The 18845-nt window shown below is 35.6% G+C and overlaps 1 protein-coding gene across 1 annotated transcript in view; it reads right to left on the minus strand.

Moving 5' to 3' along the window:
- Nucleotides 1–18328, minus strand: part of LOC145681768 (uncharacterized) — a 39997-nt gene extending 21669 nt beyond the window's left edge. The window contains exons 1-3 of the mRNA XM_081753379.1: nucleotides 17820–18328; nucleotides 14776–14937; nucleotides 9075–9601 (exon numbers count right to left, since the gene is read on the minus strand). Coding sequence (XP_081609505.1) covers nucleotides 9075–9601; nucleotides 14776–14937; nucleotides 17820–17978 — 848 coding nt within the window. The 5' untranslated portion in view covers nucleotides 17979–18328. The remainder of the gene's footprint in view (nucleotides 1–9074; nucleotides 9602–14775; nucleotides 14938–17819) is intronic.
- Nucleotides 18329–18845: the final 517 nt, after the last annotated feature.

Below are 18845 nucleotides of genomic sequence, written 5' to 3' on the forward strand. Positions count from 1 at the left end.
CTAACCTGAGCTATTTTTTATGTTTTTGATACGGAAATTTAATGACTCAACCTCGTAACATGCCAAATCAGGTTAACCAAACATTAAATATATACATATTCAAGGCGTTCTCCATTTGCCTATAACAAATCATTTACAGAATTAATTGCTCTTCTAGAGACGAATATTAGCCCCTTGGAATCACATTTAAATAATTTGCTTTAAGTATATGACAAGATGTTGACCAACTCACATGTCCCTTCTACAAGAAAAAGTGAATCTAGGAAACATCTCTGCGCAGGAAATGTACTATTTCCATTTATATTAACCGGCAATACTTCGTGAGTTCTAGTCGTCATATGATTTGAACGTTTATATGACATACGACTTCGTCATATGTCGTCATATGGACTTCGCATGTCCACAACTCGTCATATGATTCCAACGGGTTAATCATCTCGTATAATCATCCAAGTAAAATGTGGTAAAGCCGCTGATGTTACGAAAACTTACGATTTCTATTTTGGGGGCTGCGGTAGCTCAGTGGTAGAGCGTTCACCTCTGGTGCATGGGGTCGCGGGTTCAAACCCTGCTCCTGCCAAGTGAATCTTGTGGTGAACAAACACCGTGTGCATGGGTTTTCTCGGGGATCTCCCGTTTCCTCTCACTTTCTTCATTCCACTATTTCATTCATTACTCATCATCACCGTCTCCTTTAGCCTAGCCGGCATAATCGTGAGACGTAAAACTCAAATATTTCATTTCATTTCATTTCACGATTTCTATTTTCAAGTTAAAACGGCTGGAAAGGGAGCAATGGCAATATATTTAGAAATAACAAACCATTTATTCTAGAATCTGCAATATTACATCCTACCGTATATATCCTGCCAATTCCGGAATGCCATGTTTGTTCATATCAAAAAAAGAGCGTCCGACCGTTTCCAGGATAATGTTTCTAGGTAAGACGACTGAACACTCAGTGGTTCCTTAAATTTGATGATAGAAATAGAAGAGCTATCGGAGAATTTTGGATGTTCGAGTACTTTTCACCTGCGACGTGAGTCAGTGAACACACGTGTGTTGAAATGCTGCCATCCTTGCCGGAAAGATGACACCCAACATGTCAACGTCTGACATAGAAAGGCTTTGTTGCCATGGGATTCGCAGAGATTCACACAGCATACCTTCGTCTTACTGTCACGTATTACTTTTATTTAAGGCAGTCCTATTGGAAAATATTGTTCTGGACGGCTCAACATCACATCCGCCCTATTCGACTTCCACAGTGAGTATAATGGTTATTATTAAGGCACTTCAATAATTTTTTTTATCGAGTGCAGGACGTTTTGGATTCCATATAGAGCTATTTCCGTATGTACAGAGGCATTCCGTATTAGTGATGTGCTGAACAATAATTATGTCTGAAGTGTTCCATGAAGAAACTGACAAAAGCTCATGGCAAAGCTATGCCGGTAGGAACTTGGTCTACTCTTCGTAAAGAAACTATTTGGAACTGAGAGTGTGATGGAAAATAATTCTGTCTGAACGGAAGTACTGTAACAGGATTGCAAAGAAATTATAGTAAACAGATAATGAGATCAAAATACATCCAAAAATCGTCAAAACTTTAAGTGTCGTCAAAGGATTCACGAAGTCAATCAAGTTTCTCCCATGATTTTACATTATCCCACCTGTTGTTAAATTAATAATGTAAAATACTTACGGTTCTCATCAGATTTATTTCACCTGGATGATTACGCAAATGCAGCTATGTGAATTATTACCACAAAACCACATGGAATATGCAATGTCACAATTAAAAAAAAAAATCGATTCAATTTCTACTATCCATTATATTAATTGCCAATTTTGTCTTCCTTTTCCCTAACCAACCAGAAAATAACCAGATAGAAACCTGAATTAAGTCCTCATACGAAATAATGAAAAAACACTGGAGTTAGTTAAGGAAAAATACAGTCAAGGCTTTCACTCAACATGAACAACAGAAATTATATAGGGCGTTTCAAAACAACACCGACAACGTTTGGGAGGTGATTACTCACTCCGAGACAAGACAAAAAGTATAGACCAATCTTGATGCACAAATCCTTCCTTTCGGAGTTATAGGCTATCGAAACTTGAAAAAATGAATTTTAAAGGTCCATAGCTCTAAAACTATGGGACCTACCGTAGTCGGGTCAAGACCACTTAGGAACTAGTATGTGCCCATTCCAAGTTTCAGAATCCTGCGGCACTTTCGCAACAATTTTTATAGAGGTAGGTAGTGAGTACTTCAAATTATATGCTCGTAGCCAAACTCCCTCTATAAAAATTGTTGCGTAAGTACCTTAGGATTCTGAAACATATATTTTTAGTTAGTGCACATATTAGTTCCTAAATGAAGTCTTGACCCGACTACACTAGGTCCCATACCATAGTTTTGGAGCTATGGATCTTTAAAATTCATTTTTTAAAATTTTTTTTCGGCAGCCTATAACTCCAGTGCATCCAGGTTGGTCTATATTTTTTTTAGCTTATCTTGGTGCCAGGAATCACCTCCCAAGAATTGTCAGTGTTGTTTTGAAGCACTCAGCATATATTTTAATATATATATATGTACAGGTACAACTGACATTGTTAGTACACAACTCTACTTTTGTACGCCTACTGTCTATGATAATACTACATGTTATTTCAACAATACAATTCGTAATCCTTTATCTATGTTCCCATAAAAAATGTATCAACATTATTGTATGTCCTATTAAATAACGAAAATACGCTGGTATGTCATTTCTTTTATTATATAATTAATGGTAAGTTAGAAGTAACTAAAACAAAAGGAGAAAACTGATGGATAACTATTACTTTTTGGTCCTTTACGATCTCTCGGACAATCAGCAGACATACATATCTCAAGATTGTTTAATTTTGACAAAACGGCACTGATGACAGCAGATGGTGAATAAATTAAGTGAATCCATTAATTTAACGTCCCACGATTATATTCTTTAGGCTAACGGAGACGGGTGATTGAAGTGAATAATTATGAAATATCATGATATAATGGTTGCATGAGGATGTAGGAGAATCCCGAGAAAACCCACAGGAACGATATTCTCTAGCATCAACTCGTTTAGCCAGGCATAGAACCTGGGACTCCTAGCACCAAACATGAACGCTTTAACATTGAGACATACCGTACCTCCCAACAGCAGACTGTGGACAAGAATCGTTGGTTGTAATTACTTATCGAGCGTATAGAATACATTTCGAATTACTCACCTACTGACGTTCTTCGGACGATATTTTCCTAATATTTCGAGTGTTACAATCGAACACTCATTCTCATGGGCACACAGTGACTTACGTCATTTCTCATAACACAATCTTCAATGAGGAAGAATGCTCGACTGTCATCTCGAAATATTGGAGGGAAAAAATGTAATTCGAAATCGCTGGTTGGTTGGATTAGTGTTTTAGAGTCCCCTTCAGCATGAGGCTATTTTGAAGCATGCACCTACAGCTTAACATGGGACCCGAACTACATGAGCTCCCACCAGGAATCTAACTAGGGTATTCCATGCCGAAGGCGCGTATGCTAGCCATACAGCCACGAGGGAACTCTGGACACCAATCGCTTAACTACGATTAGTCAATATTAAGTTAAATTTCATTTAGAGTATTACAAATTTTCCGAATCTTAACCAGTCTATAGTGTACCTCATAACTGAAACATTTTCAGGTTTCTTTCAATGCCGATTGTTCTACACAAGTCTCCTCTTAAGTTCTCTAATGTTATTTAACTTCGTTCCTAATAGCTGTAAAGCTATTTTATGTTGAAAACAGTCATTTTATAACGGAAACAATTAACAATTAAATTAGAAGAATTTTGAAAGTCGGCCTGAGTATACAGGGTGTTTCAAAACAACAGCGCAACGTTTGGGAAGTGATTTCTGACACCAAGATAAAAGTATAGACCAAAATGGGTGCACAAATGCTTCCTTTCGGAGTTATACAGTGCCGAAGACATGAACTTTTAAGGTCCATAGCTCCAAAACTGTGTGACCTACCATAGTTGGATCAAGACTTCACTTAGGAACTAATATGTGCGCTATCCAAAAATACATGTTTCAGAATCCGAAGGTACTTACACAACAAATTTTAGAGGGAGTTTGGCTACGGGCGTATAATTTGAAGTACCCTCCAACTATCTCTATAAAAGTTGTTGAAGAAGTACCGCAGGATTGTGAAACTTGGATATTTGGATAAAGCACATACTAATTCCTAAGAGCAGTTTTGACCCGACTACGGAGGTCTCATAGTTTTGGAGCTATGGACCTTTAAAATTCATTTTTTCATGTTTTCGGTAGCCTATAACTCCGAAAGGAAACACTTGTGCACCCAGGTTGGTCTATACTTTTTGTCTTATCTTGGCGTCAGTAATCACCTCTCAAACGTTGTCTGTGTTGTTTTGAAACACCCTGTATATTTGAAGGTACCATTGCAGTTTGCTTGGTAGCACTGATAAAACTGGAAAACCAAGTTAGGATGACAGGCCAAAAGTTTGTAACTGTTATTACCCTGTGTACGGTCTATAATGTTGCTAACCATTAAATTACTATATATTTCTAAACAATATTCTGAAATTTAGAGGGAAAAAATGCACATGTCTGAAAAATACAATTAAGTTATATTTCTAAATGTACTTCAGTTTTATTTTACATTCTGAGTAGTATTCAGCCTTCTACCTTGACCTTAGAGGTTTCAACAAAATACATATTCGCAGATGCTCACATAAAGGACTAGCTTCAGTACGAGGAAATACAAATGCGGGGATGTATATTTACTAGGCGTATTCTCAGCAACTATAAAGATATTCGTAACACACTGAAAATATTTCATTAATCAAGGATCTTGCCGGATAAAAATAGTTTTGCACTGCCATAAGAAATGTTTATTACTGACTTAAGTTTGTAAACTGTAATTAATCTGCCATGCCCTTTAATTGAAAGTGGATAACGCGCTTGCCTTCTATGCACGTTGTCCCTGATTCGATCTTCAGTGGAGTACGTGCCTTAAATAAAAACTCAATTATTTGTCATGTACCGAAAAATTTAACTCTGCATGTCACAATAATGGTGAGGACAAAGGGGGATCATGGTAATGATATTGTGGATACACAAAACATTCTTATTGGCTTTAACGTTAGGCTTCAATTACCAGCGAGACCTATGTTATACTTAAATATTGAAGAAAACTATTAGCAACACACTACAGATCCATTACCATAACTTTAAATTTTGTTGAACAATACGAGGGATGATCGGGAAAAAGGTTACAAAGCATATAACTTTTATGATATCCACTGCAGCTTAACGAAAATTTACTTGTAGTTTAATACAATATGTTTGTCTTGTTCCAGGTTCGAGGACTTCGGATACTGACCATGTTTACCCAAGAAGCGGGCACTTAAAATCACACAATTCCCACTTATTTGGTGACCACAACTCCCTGACCCTTCCAGGTTATTACATATTTCCAAGTTTATATATATAATGTTAAAGAAAAGAAAGAAAAAAAAAACTATTTTTCCCCGCCAGGGGTTTCTCATCTACTAAGCATGTATCTATATCTATCTATCTATCTATCTATCTATCTATCTATCTATATATATATATATATATATATATATATATATATATATATATATATATATATATATATGCGTAGGCAGACTAGTATTGTAAAACAAACTAATTTATTTTATAAAATATCTCTTACTAAAAAGGCAAAAAGAGAAATGTATTCTTTAAGGCAAAAGTCCCAACTTAAAATTCCCTGACTTTTCAAGGTTTTCCATGTCGATTGGAACCCTGAAATGATGACTCGTCTGGAAAATTGATAAGGCTAGAAGGCCAGTGTCATAATTCTTGTGGGTTCCAAAATAGTACACCTGCTAACACTCATAGGCAGATTATGGAGGTGTATTGGGAGGGCTCAATTTCAAGGCAATATATAGCGAAGTGGTGTCGTGCCTTCAAAGAAGGACAGACTAGTATTGTTAATGACAGCCCTGTAAATAGCGGTAGACCCAGTACCTTAATCATAGATGTGAACTGTCCTTCCGTGGATAAGTGTACTCGTGTGGACAGAAGAAGAACATTATGTTCAATATCAGCTGAGCTTGGACTACCATACGTGCAGGACATGCTTAATGTCCTTAAGTATAGGAAAATATGTGCGAAATTAATGCCTACGAGAACCTGATACGTACTTCTGTGCAACTGGTAAGGAAAACCTCATCTACCGTTGTGACAAGTGATTTAACAAACAAACAAACAACACACAAAACAAAAAGAAAAAGTGATTACACTGATTACATCGAGATATAGTATTTAGTACTCTCTATCAGATGTGTTGATCTTCCAGCTATGTCACAGATCAGCCATAATAGACTTTGTAGCCTTTATTTATTTTATTTTATTTATTTATTTTTTTTTTTTTTTCGATTATCCCTCGTAGTTTAATGTGCATTCACAAATCCGTGAAATTTTTTGCTTTGATTTATTAATGCCAAGTAAGGAGGCATTAGTTTTTAATTGAACCCCCTTCGTAACCTCTCAGTTATATTAATCATTTAGAGCGCATTCCTAACCCAAAAAACTACAAAAGTTGTCAGCACAATAACCAAACGCGTATCATAACTGACGTGATACTTCAGAATCCGCAAATAAAATTTTGTCTTAATTTTGGAATGGGGTCCGCCGGGTTATATACATCTCATTTGAAAGTGTGCAGCGAAGTTCTTTTGTTTTAATTTCTGAAATTTTCTGTCTGACCATTCGGGGAATCATGATTACTCTATTTTATCATGGTTAAATAGCTTGTGTGTATACGGAAATCGATATCTTCATTTGAAATTTACTGTGAAAATATATGTATAAGGGCTTTATATTACATTGCTCTTTCCTATGCAGCATAATATTCACTTCGCTCATATATAAATGTGAAAATTAAAACGAAAAATTCGACACTGTACGTAAAAGAAGCGGTGTCATGAAGACAATACATTCATATTAAGCTTGTTTAGTACAGACTATACAACCTAATATCCTGTCATAAGTTACGACCTTCGAATAATTGAAATGAAATGAAATGAAATCTTTTCAAGTTTTACGTCTCACACTTATGCCGACCAGGCTAAGAAGACGGTGATGATGAGAAATAAACGAAATGGTGGAATGAATAAAGGGAGGAAACGGGAGAATCCCGAGAAAACACACACACACACACGGTGTTTGTCCACCACAAAGTTTACTTGGCGCGAGCTGAGATCAAACAAATGACTCAATACACCAGAGGTAAACGCTCTGCCACTGAGCCACCGCGGTCCTTTCGAGTAATCGAGTTTTACAGCAAGAGTGAGGCAGTGGTCACAAGTAAGAAAAAACTTGGAATAACTAATGTTTTTATAAATATGTATTTTTTATAAATATCAATTTTTTATTAAGTTTGACGGCGCTCTTATATTTAGGACGCTCATTCGAATGTACGAAATCGCTTCTCTCTATTACCGTTTTTGCTTTATAGTGATCAAACGTTTAAAAAAAAAAAAAAAAAAAAAAAAAAAAAAAAAAAAATCGACATTAACGCAGCACTAAAGTAAATTAAATACACTTTTAGTGCCATAAGAAACTAAACGAAACATCTAAAGAAAGTCAAGAAACAAAAATGAGTGACTGAACTGCTAATTAAACGCAGGTCTCCAGCTTACTATGCTGGTACTCAGATGTTCAGACCTGATCTGTACCGCAATCCTTGTTTTGTTTTGACAATCAATGTTTGTGTACTAGAGTGTCTGTATTCATGAATAGCATTGACGGTTGAATTAAATATTGTATGGTATATGAGAGTTCACCTACTTTTTCTCGCACCTATCTTCTATAGATGCAATTTCAACAGAATTCGAAGATAAGAATGTGAGACTGCACCGGTAATCAACCCATCACCGGCTTATTGTGTTGTTGCGAATACACATAATCTAACTGAACATAATGCTTGATAAGTTGTACTGCCAGAGAATTCAGCACATACTATGGCGAAAAGACAACGTTCTTAAAAATTAAAATTGATACAAATTTCTTAAGTTAGATGGCAAAACTCGTCCTTTCGATACTGTGACTGGTGATAAAATCTCGCTTCTTTGAATGAATTTCATATTGAGGTGAAAAGAGAGACAGTGCCTATTCCTGGAGCGCTAAACCGATTCTATGAAAAGCCTTCTAACTATCTCATCATTTTTGCTCTATGTAGATCAATACTGAAACCTTAAGTTGCAATGGATTTCTATCACTTCCGGGTTTTCGTAGAGAGTTAAGGATCGAGATGAAATGTATTCTTCTCACACTTAATCGATTGCAGAAAACCCTTATCGCTATCTATTACCGTTTTCGCTCTATAGTGGTCAGGACAGGATAAATATATATAAAGAAGTTTATGTAAACGTAACTCCTTACGAGCTTTTAATAAAGGTTACTTCTGTCGCTTTGAAATGTCTGAAACAGAAATGGCATTCTTTAGCTAAACGAATTATTTGAAGACGACAAAAGACTTTTTTTTTTTTTATTTATTGTTTCCACGTGGTAATTTATAATCACTGTAACGAAATGACAGTTTTCTGATTGCAAGACTTGTGCAACTAATTTTTAAGGTGCTAATTATTTGCGGATAATCCTCAAGAAGGTACTAAGAACTTGAACATCATCAACAGTGTTCAAGAATAGTGCTCATCGGCAATTTTTCTTTACAGAATGAGAAGTGAAAAAGTCTTACAAACAAGAAAAATTAGATCTCTTACTCTACATTTCGTTTAGCAGCGAGACTTTACCAGACACAGTGACAAAGAGGTGGGCTTTGCCCCGAAATCGTATATATAAAACTATCTTCAATGGATATTTAAGGTAATTTTTTTTATTTATTTATTTATTTATTTTATTTTATTTATTTATTTTTTTTTGAATATTTAATATGCATTCAATCGTATTTGTTAGTAAATGTTCTTAACAGTTATTTTATTTCCTAGTACTTACGTTGGTGATTTTCCGTTCTGTTTTACGGACTTTAAATCATCAGTATCATCATCATCATCATCATCTACTATTTGAACATCATCATCAGAATCGTTCGAGGCTGTAATCCTTTCATTGGGGTCATAGTCACTTAACTGTACCGTACTTTTCGTCGAAGAGTCACAGATTGATGTTTGCACAGTAGGCGGCTTGGATTCAATCAAAGCCTCAGAATCGTCAATTTCTATTTTGTTTACGCGACAACTCGTTTCAGCACTACCCACTTGTTCCCCACTATCCCAATAGTCGTCATCAAGTCTTTCCTCATCGCCATCTTCAAAGTTCTGAGGTTCTGTTTTTACAAATTGCTTCGCTGTAGTATTCTCTGGAACAGACACAGTTTCCTCATGGCTTGAGTCTCTCTCGATCTTAATATTGGAACAAGTAACATTAACCATCTCAGACTCATTTGTCACAGCTCGAGTATCAACCTCTTGACTATTTTCATTTGAGCATGGAGCCCACACAGGATCCACAGGTTCACGACACTGTAATACATAAAGAAAATTAATCAGCCAAAGACTGAAAAATACTTCAACATTGTGTTCCATATAAATGAACTCAGTTACGCCTGTTGATACAACATATACAACGTACCTTATCCTGTACGCAGTATCCTATGAAATTGATTATCAAGCCTAATTGGAGTTAATGAAAATTCTGAGTAAAAAAAAAGAGTGCAAATCGAACTCGTGTCTTCAGTTCAGTGTTCGTGCGCTGTCATGTTTTTCATTCCGAATTAGATGAAAAGAATGGATGGTCTAGGAACACTGTGGACAGTTTTTTAAAGAGCTTTTGGCTTTTAATATCTTAAATTAACAAATACCATAACCTATATAATAAAGCTGAACCTAAGTCCAAGGATAAGTGAATCTCTTTTCCCTATTGCAACAAATTGTCATTTTGACTGAACAAAGTTCATAATACATATGGATTTCAGATTACCTGCAAATAACTCATAAATATTAAAAAGTATTTTCAGATTGCAAAAATTACTTTGTTAATAACACCGCACAAGCTGGTTGGTTGGTTTGCTTGGGAATTTTTAGCGTCCCTTTCAGGACCGAGGGTATATGCGATCTGGACCTAAAGTTGTTTAACGTGTACTCCGAATTATTCTAATGTGTTCAAATTTCATGGCCTTCCCACCTGGACCCCATGCACCAAAGATGCGCGCGCTAGCCAATAATAAATGAGAAAGGTTGTACAAGCTGGTTTATACTAGGTTATATCAATACAATAGTTCATATACTGCTATGCTTAAGAGAAACGTAGGATCTACAATAAAGAGCATATAAAAACATGCAAAAATCAATATTCTGCTGACTTTATCATAGCACCTGGGGACACCCAAACATAACTTAAAGGAGGTCAAAATAATTCGGAAAACGTTCATGATATATAAAAAGAAATGTATTTGAGTCCTATTATAGTGGACCAAACTCCAACGTTAAATTTGGATAAGGGGAACCTCGACAAGAATTAATATACTGTTATAAACAGCTTTATTCAAAAATGAGTTTGCATAATATTAAATGAATTGGAAATTCAATTTTCTGGGTACGTACGGAGCCTGCAAGCTCAATCATTTTATTTCATACCTGACAATGTTCATTCACTCATAATCATAACATGAAGGATTTCAAACCGCGTAGGCGCCAAAAGGGGAACGGGTGTCCCCTGGTGGGTACGTCTGCTCCAGGGCTGTCTCCTTTCTCCAGACATGTTGTATTGTAATGCAGATGAAGTAATTTAAAATTATCCTTTCGATATATAAATAATAATAATAATAATAATAATAATATCTGCCCCTCGCTACTTTTTTCTACTGTTCCCTTTACTTCCCCACAAAATTAAAGCTGGTTTCGTTACTGGTATTAGCATATAGCTGCATCTTGTATATATATATTATTTTAATATGTATAACTGTAATTCTGAAGTTTCTTTTTACACAGCGTTTGGAAAGACCACCAACATGTATAGATAATAACAACAGTAATAACCTTTATTATTGCTTTTGCAAAGGATATGATTAAAAACATATAAAACTCTTTTGAATCCTTCTTTTATTCAATGTCTGTCAGAAGATAGGTCTGTCTAAAGAGATTTACATGCTTTTAATCTTGTCCTTTGTAAAAACAACAATAAAGGTTATTATTATTATTACTTATATATCAAAAAAATATTTTTAAATTACTTAATCTAAATTACAATACGACATATCTGAGGGAAGGGGGTCAGTGGGGGAGCAAATGTACCCACCAGGGGGGCAATCTTCACAATTTTAACGTCGTCACTGACTACACTCTACACGGTTTTAAAACCTTCATGTTACGACTGTGAGTGAACGAACACTGCCAGACATGAAATAAAGTTGTTGAGCTTGCAGCCTCTGTACGTAGCCAGAAAAAGGAGTTACCAATTCATTTAATGTTATGGAAACTCATTTTTGAATGAAACTGTTTGTAACACTATATCAATTCTTGTCGAGGTTCCCCTTATCCAAATTTAACGTTGGAGTTTGGTGCACTATAACAGAACTTAAATACATTTTTTTTCTATTTATGATAAACGTTTTCCGAATTATTTTGACCTCCTTTAAGTTATATTTAGGTATACCTAGGTGTCAGCACCTCCGGTGCTCGGGGTCCCTGGTTCGATCCCAGCTCGCGCCATATGGACTTTGTGGTGGACAAACACCGTGCTCGTGGGTTTTGTCGCGGTTCTCCCGCTTCCTCCCACTTTCTTCATTCCACCATTTCATTCATTTCTCATCTTCATTGTCTCCTTCAGCCTAACCGGCATAAACGTGGGACGTAAAACTTATATATTTCATTTTTTTTACCTAGATGTCATGGTAAGTTAACAGAATAGTTATTTTTTTTCATTTTTTATGTGCTCGGCATTCTAGATCCTACGTTTGTCTTATGTATCGCAGTATATGAACTACTGCACTGACATAGCCTTGTATAAACCAGCGTGTTCAGCCGTCCCCACTGATTTAGTGGCTAGCGTGCTCGCCTTTGGTGCATGGGGTTCCGGTGGGAGGGCCATGAAATTTGAACACATTACAGTAATTTGGATTGTATTAAACAAGTGTAGGTCCACGTCGCATATACCCTCGGTTCTGAAAGTGACGCTAAACTCTCAATCCAACAAACCAACCACCAACACTATACCTAGCATGTATAATGTTATTAACAAAGTAATTTTTGTAATTCAAAATTACTTTTTAATATTTATGGGTGATTTGCAGGTAGACTGAAACCCAAATTTCTTATCTTTGTTCAGCCAGAATGATAATTTGTTTAAAGGGAAAGTGTTCATTAAGAGTTCACTTAGTTCAATGGCTGACAGCTGCACACGCAATGTAACCAAACATAGTGAACTTCTTATGTGTTTATGAGCGAGCTTCCTGGATGTTCGTTTGGCCGGCGTGGACCTCATGAATGGCCAGCAAGAAATCCAGATCTCACTCCGTGGGGCTACACTAAAAAGAACGTGTACAAGTCCAAACTTCACACAGTGGACGAATTGGAGTTACGGAATCAAGAGGTATCCCAGTATCCCAATAGACTTCCTTCAGAAAAGCATCAACTGTATCCCTGGTCGTTTCAGGAAGCTTGTTAACAACAGGCACGAGATTCAACATATTCGTCTGTTTTCTTATGTAACGAAGGACATAAGATTTGTTTTTTTCTAAATAAAAACAAATCAATATTATATAACTTATAGCAGTTTGTTATTACATAGTTACTTTTCACCCACCCTTAGGGTTGCCAACTGACCGGAAATATTGCTGTTATTTTGATTAAGACCGGTACAAATTCCTTATCAGCCTATTTATAACATGTGTTTTGAAATCTGTAATCCAAAATAAAACACCGAACATCGAAATTCTTTACAATGCCTTTACAAATACAAATTTCTGTTGTATTATACATTAAATGATCTTTTTGTAATGTATGGCATTTCCTTAATTTAACATACGAAATTTTGATAACAATTAAATTTTATTGTGAAACATTGTTTTCAACAACAGAGGTGTATAAATTATCATAATTGTGCGGCATAAATATAGCGATAAAGGTGAATTGTCGATCGATTGTTGGCAAATAAAGGCATTTTGTTAGTACAGTGTTTGTTGCATTGTTTAGTTTCCATCCCTAGCTGCTGCATATGACAACTTTCCTTTTTTAAAAAAATATTCATTCCTGAAAGGGGCCTCAATCAATGTTTTGTCTGATAATGTCGACTTGGCGTCAGCACTTACTCTTTCCAACACCTAATTGCTACGAGTACAATAATTATTCTTTGTTTCTATTAAGCTTATTAGTGAATATACTAAGTATATACAGAATACAGGTGTTAATGCACTTTTGTTTACGATACATTTCCGTCTCATGGATGGTCCGTTCAGAGATACTTCACATTTTGGCCTATATCATAAGCTTTTGAGGGAAGCAGGTAATTTTATTTTCCAGGGTTGGCAGCCCTACCCACCCTGTACAATTGAAGTTAAACTTTATGAGAAAAGACAGTTCGAGATACAAGATGAGATTTTGATTCTGAATAAATGAACCCCACAGCAAGCATTAATAACTGTTCGGTGTACAGTTTATTAATTCTCCGAAGAAAAAAGGCGTACTACTCTACTCAATTTAGACTTTAAAGTGTTGAAGCAATTCTTTTTTCCATAAACATGAATATGTAACAGTTTATGAAGTAATAAAAAAAAAATACGGCTGTTGGACAAAGCCATCACTGAAATATAGCAGCAAAATACAAATCCACTACGCACAACGAAAGTAACAGAATTTGTTCTTTTATATAAATTACAGTATTAAAATGTATAGTTAATGTATTAAAATGATGTATCCCTTGAGCAACACTACAAAATATGCAACACTTTCTTATTTCTATAACTAAATTGATAAAGGAAGAGCCACATTTCAAATTAAACTACAGCTATTGCTAAAATTACTTTTTAACTGTACAGCTAAGAGAGTTCAAATTTCTTCAATTCTTTCCCCCACCCAAAAAAAAAAAAAAAAAGATAAATCAAGATTCAAATTTTTGTATACTTAATAAAACTGACAATATCAATATAACTAATATATAGTTATTCAATGAAACATTTCAAGAACTATCTCACTATTGCGAGCGATGATTATATTCAATGAGAAAAAGCGGAAAGGCTATTACTCACCGCAAAAAATATGTTGCAGAATTTTGTTCTACATGCAACACCTAGCGCTTTCGAAAGCTGCTACTTTCTTCATCAGCCTGTGGTAGACTTCAAAAAGGATAAAAAACATGAAGGATGGTTAAAAAGTTAGGATATGTAAAAAACCAAATCGTCTGTCAAACATTAAAACTCACGATAATGGAAACTCACTGACATTGTTCACTGTTTTCTGTTTTTGCTTTCCAAATGATAAAAGTATGTAGTGAAAAGATTACTCCCTAATAATATTTATTTCTCCTTTATCCAAGTTAAGTGAGGGCCTTTCTTTGTGAATATAATATTATGATGAAGGAAGTAGCAGCCTCCGAAAGCGCTACGTGTTGCATGTAGAAAATTCTGCTACATATTTTTTGCGGTGAGTAATAGTCTTTCCACTTTTTCTTATTTGAAGAACTCTTCTATTGGCACACTTACATTAATATCTGAAGACGAAGATGGCTTAAGCACTGATGAGGCAAGATACGAATTTAACAAATTCTCTGATTCATGGCACTGATCTCGGAAGTCTTGGAAATTATCCAACTTATTTACGCACGAGTAACACACATATTTGGGAAGATTATCCTCTTCTGATACCTAAATACGAAAAACATAAAGTATCTCAATATTTAAAAAACACAATAATGAATCGTAATATGTATGAAAATGAAATGAAATCTTTAAGTTTAACGTCCCACAATTATGCCGGTTAGGCTAAAGGAGACGGTGATGATGAGAGATGAGTGAAATGGTGGAATGAAGAATGTGTCTGTAAATACTTAGATTATGTGTCTGTACATTCATACTTTGTACAAGAAGAATTTATTTGTATTGAATGTGATATTCGCAGCTTTTGAATGTGTATGACACAAAAACAACTTACGTGATAAACAAATTCTGTTGCAACAAGTACTCAGATATATCAATACTACTACCATTTCTAGTTTAAGATAGTTTAGGTTAGGTTAGGTTAGACTTGCTAAGGTTATGTTAGGTACAAGTACTTTTATCTTACATTTCTCCTGTAAACTTTGTATTTTTTAAGTGCATCTCGACCCCTTTTGCTAAACAATAACCAGGACTTCATATAATAGTTTCACATTAGTAACTCACGGGTTAATAGCTGTATCGCCGGACCACCTTTTAGAAAATTTACCAGATGAATTGGAGAATTTATCTTGGTTTGTGAGGAAGACTGAGTGAAAGTCAGGTGAGGGGAATGGTTGAAGTTAAGAAAATACGGTAATAGTATACAACAGTGCCTCATGATCTGTGCGCGTGGATACTTCCTACTGTTGCACTACGTATAAAAATGATTTTATTACATTTAGAAGTAGTAAGAAGCATCCACGTGCACGTGACATGCGATATGTGTTTCAAATCCCCCACATATACTCATACACTACGTACAAGGGCACATTATTATTCTTCGCATACCATAAAACACAACGAAACGCAACGCAAACCGACGTACATTTTATTTTATATTACTCAGTAATTAAATGAAAGTCGCCTTGTTACCTCATTTTCAAGTTCCTATATCCTCAATGAATAATCCTTAAAAGACTGCACTTCGTGAGTCCTCGCTAAATGATGAGGCACTCTCGTATACTATATCCGAAAATACTTGCTTTGTTGCTTTCGATGTTGTGGAGCGGAAGGAACTATTTAGCGGAGAGGCACACTCGTTATGATTTATGGGAAAGGCAGTGTGGAAATGGTACGTACATGACAAGATTATGACATATCTTGTTTAAGTTTTATCGAGTTATGATATAATTAGTGTCAGTTGTTGAAATTATGTGATAGGCATGGTCTACTAAACAGGCGAACAGCTTGTTGTAAGCGTGGAAACGGATTACAGAAAAGAAGAAAAACATCTAACAAAACCTAATTCCTTACATTTTGGTACTTTCTTGGATGACGTTTAGTATCTCTCCCAATGCTGCACAACACATAAGCAGTTTATTTTATGACAAATAGTTTCTCCACCATGTTCGTTCACGCGTATACCCACCGCCACTGACGCGCCTGCCCTTACAAGTGTATTTCCCGATTTAGCCTGGGTCCACTTAATGTGTTCCTGCCCTGACTTTGTTAGATGGCATTCGTGCTTTTTAGTGGCCACTTAGTACAAGTTGGTTCGTGTTTTATGCACTAGCTTTTATGCTACATGTGCACATTGTATTTTAAAGAATAATCACTACCAAGTAAGCCAGGATTTTGGGAGAAAAACTAAATAATATTCCCTTTTCTTCGATTTTCGTGTGGTCTGGCAATATAGCAATAATGCCGTAACCCAAATCTCAAATACTTTTCTCTTAATTCGTGCGGAGGTAGAGCATCAGTCGAAACTATATCGGAATACGTGATGCTGAAGAGGATAAAAAGAAAAGAATCTAAACGGCAGAGTTCTAGAACACAGGTCAATCTTCCCATTTAGCTGTAATAGACAGAAAACAACGTGCCCTCGCTCGGCAATATTATGTGAATTAAATATTAAACTTTGTAAGGAACCAACCTAGCTTCTAATCTATATGGGGGTAACCTGTGTTCTAGCACCTTCCCAATCTAAACTTACCTACTCTACTCTATCCTACCCTAACACACCTCTACCACCTGATACTTCGGTAATAAAAAGTAGAAATTTAACACTGTGTACAGCTGCCCCTTCTGTAACGCAATAGCCATTAAATTTAATAGTCCTCCTTCGGCAAACATTCAGTAGATGTAAGGTGTTTTTAGTTGAATTGAGTTGACTGTGAATTTAACATATCTTTCAGCAGCGAGGCTATACGAGACGACAGATACTGATTAATGTGGAATCCGAACACGAGCTACCACCGGGAATCGAACCCGGGTCTCCTGCACCAACGGGGAAAAACCCTTTTCCTTCATATAGTCACTCATTTAAACTGTAAAATTACTATTTTTGTGGCGGTATACTGTAAACATTTTATTTTATTGAACAAGGTTTATCGTATGATAATGTTCCGAACTTAATCTCAAATCATGTTACCAAATACTGTCAGATAAACTATACAATACCCTCTCCAGCTGGAACCTTGGGAACACGAGAAATCACACTCCATTTAATATGGATCTGAAATTTCCTAAATTAACCCACCTCAATCTACCCTACTCTATTATACCCTTTAAAGCGGTCCTACATAGCAATGAGCAGCTGAAGCAGTAAGAGTGCACTTTGTTCAAAACATTCATAAAACCAATACTTAAACGAGTCCTGCGGGGCTTCTAACCCGCTTCGCTCGCTCAGCTATGTTTTCTAAAGTAACGCTGGAGATCTTACATTTGCAAGACTGGGGGAGAAAGATACCCAAAATCACTTGTTCTGCACAAAGTACACTCTTACCACTGAAAGCGTATATTGTAAAATTTACCCGAAGTATCATCGATGAATTGTTAATGTATTGTTAAACTGTTCAAAGCAATCTCCGAACATTTTAACAAATACTTACAATTAACGATAAGCAATTGAGTATTTTTTGATATACTTGGCGCTGAATGCCTTCATCATGAAAAATATTTAGTTTGATTTGCGTGTTCATTAAACAGAGTCTGCATAAGTCATTAAATTCAGAATTTGATAGCTTTCTCAATCGACCGATCTTTGTCATATTGTTATTTTTTTCAATACGAAATATTATCCAAAAATAATATTAAACTTTCCAATAATACTGAATGTGACTATACGAATTGTCACAAATATCCTCTTATTTCATTCATAAGAATCAATAAATAATAAAACCAAGGCATGAATCTCTCTTAAAAACACATATTGACTTCTTCACTTTCACCAAGAATGCCTAGAAAACAAAACACATCGACCGACACCATTCTGAACTGTTTATTAATATTTCCGAGACTTCAAAAATTCAGGACTTCTTTCTCCCATCAGTCCGGCACGCTGAGACTATGTTCCTCTATGTGCCTCAGTTCAATGAGCAGTTCTGGAAAAAGTGAGAATTCCTGTCATCTCTCTCATCACAATAATCATATACCACCAAATGAAAATAATAATAATAATAATCTAATAAATTTATAAAGCGCTTGATAAACATTTTATTTTGGTCAGGATTCCTATACAATATATGGAAATATTTAACCGTGCCGTCCAGTCCCAGTTTAAGTATATATATTTAATTTTGACACAATATAATGTGTATAAATTTTGAGGCTTTAAGACAATCCCCACAGATTAGAGTTAGGCTAGTGAAAAATAGTCCCCTTAACCCCTCCTCCGGCCCCTTCCCTTTAAACAAACTATGATTTTAAGAATGTGTTCTACAATAGCTTTTGGAAAACAAAATCGTCCAAAAAATGAGATAGTGAAGCCCCCCTGCTGAGTTGTAACTAAAATATTTCCGTGAAATTGTTGTAAAAATGTTTCGATCTTTATAAATCATAATGGGTATTTTGTTCGAGATTTCAGAGAAGAGAGAAGGTCCTTCGCTTCTACAATACACGCATCACTAAAACTTATT

Source organism: Thermobia domestica, chromosome 3, assembly GCF_964235325.1.
Source record: "Thermobia domestica chromosome 3, izTheDome1.hap1.1, whole genome shotgun sequence".
Taxonomy (NCBI): Eukaryota; Metazoa; Arthropoda; class Insecta; order Zygentoma; family Lepismatidae; genus Thermobia; species Thermobia domestica.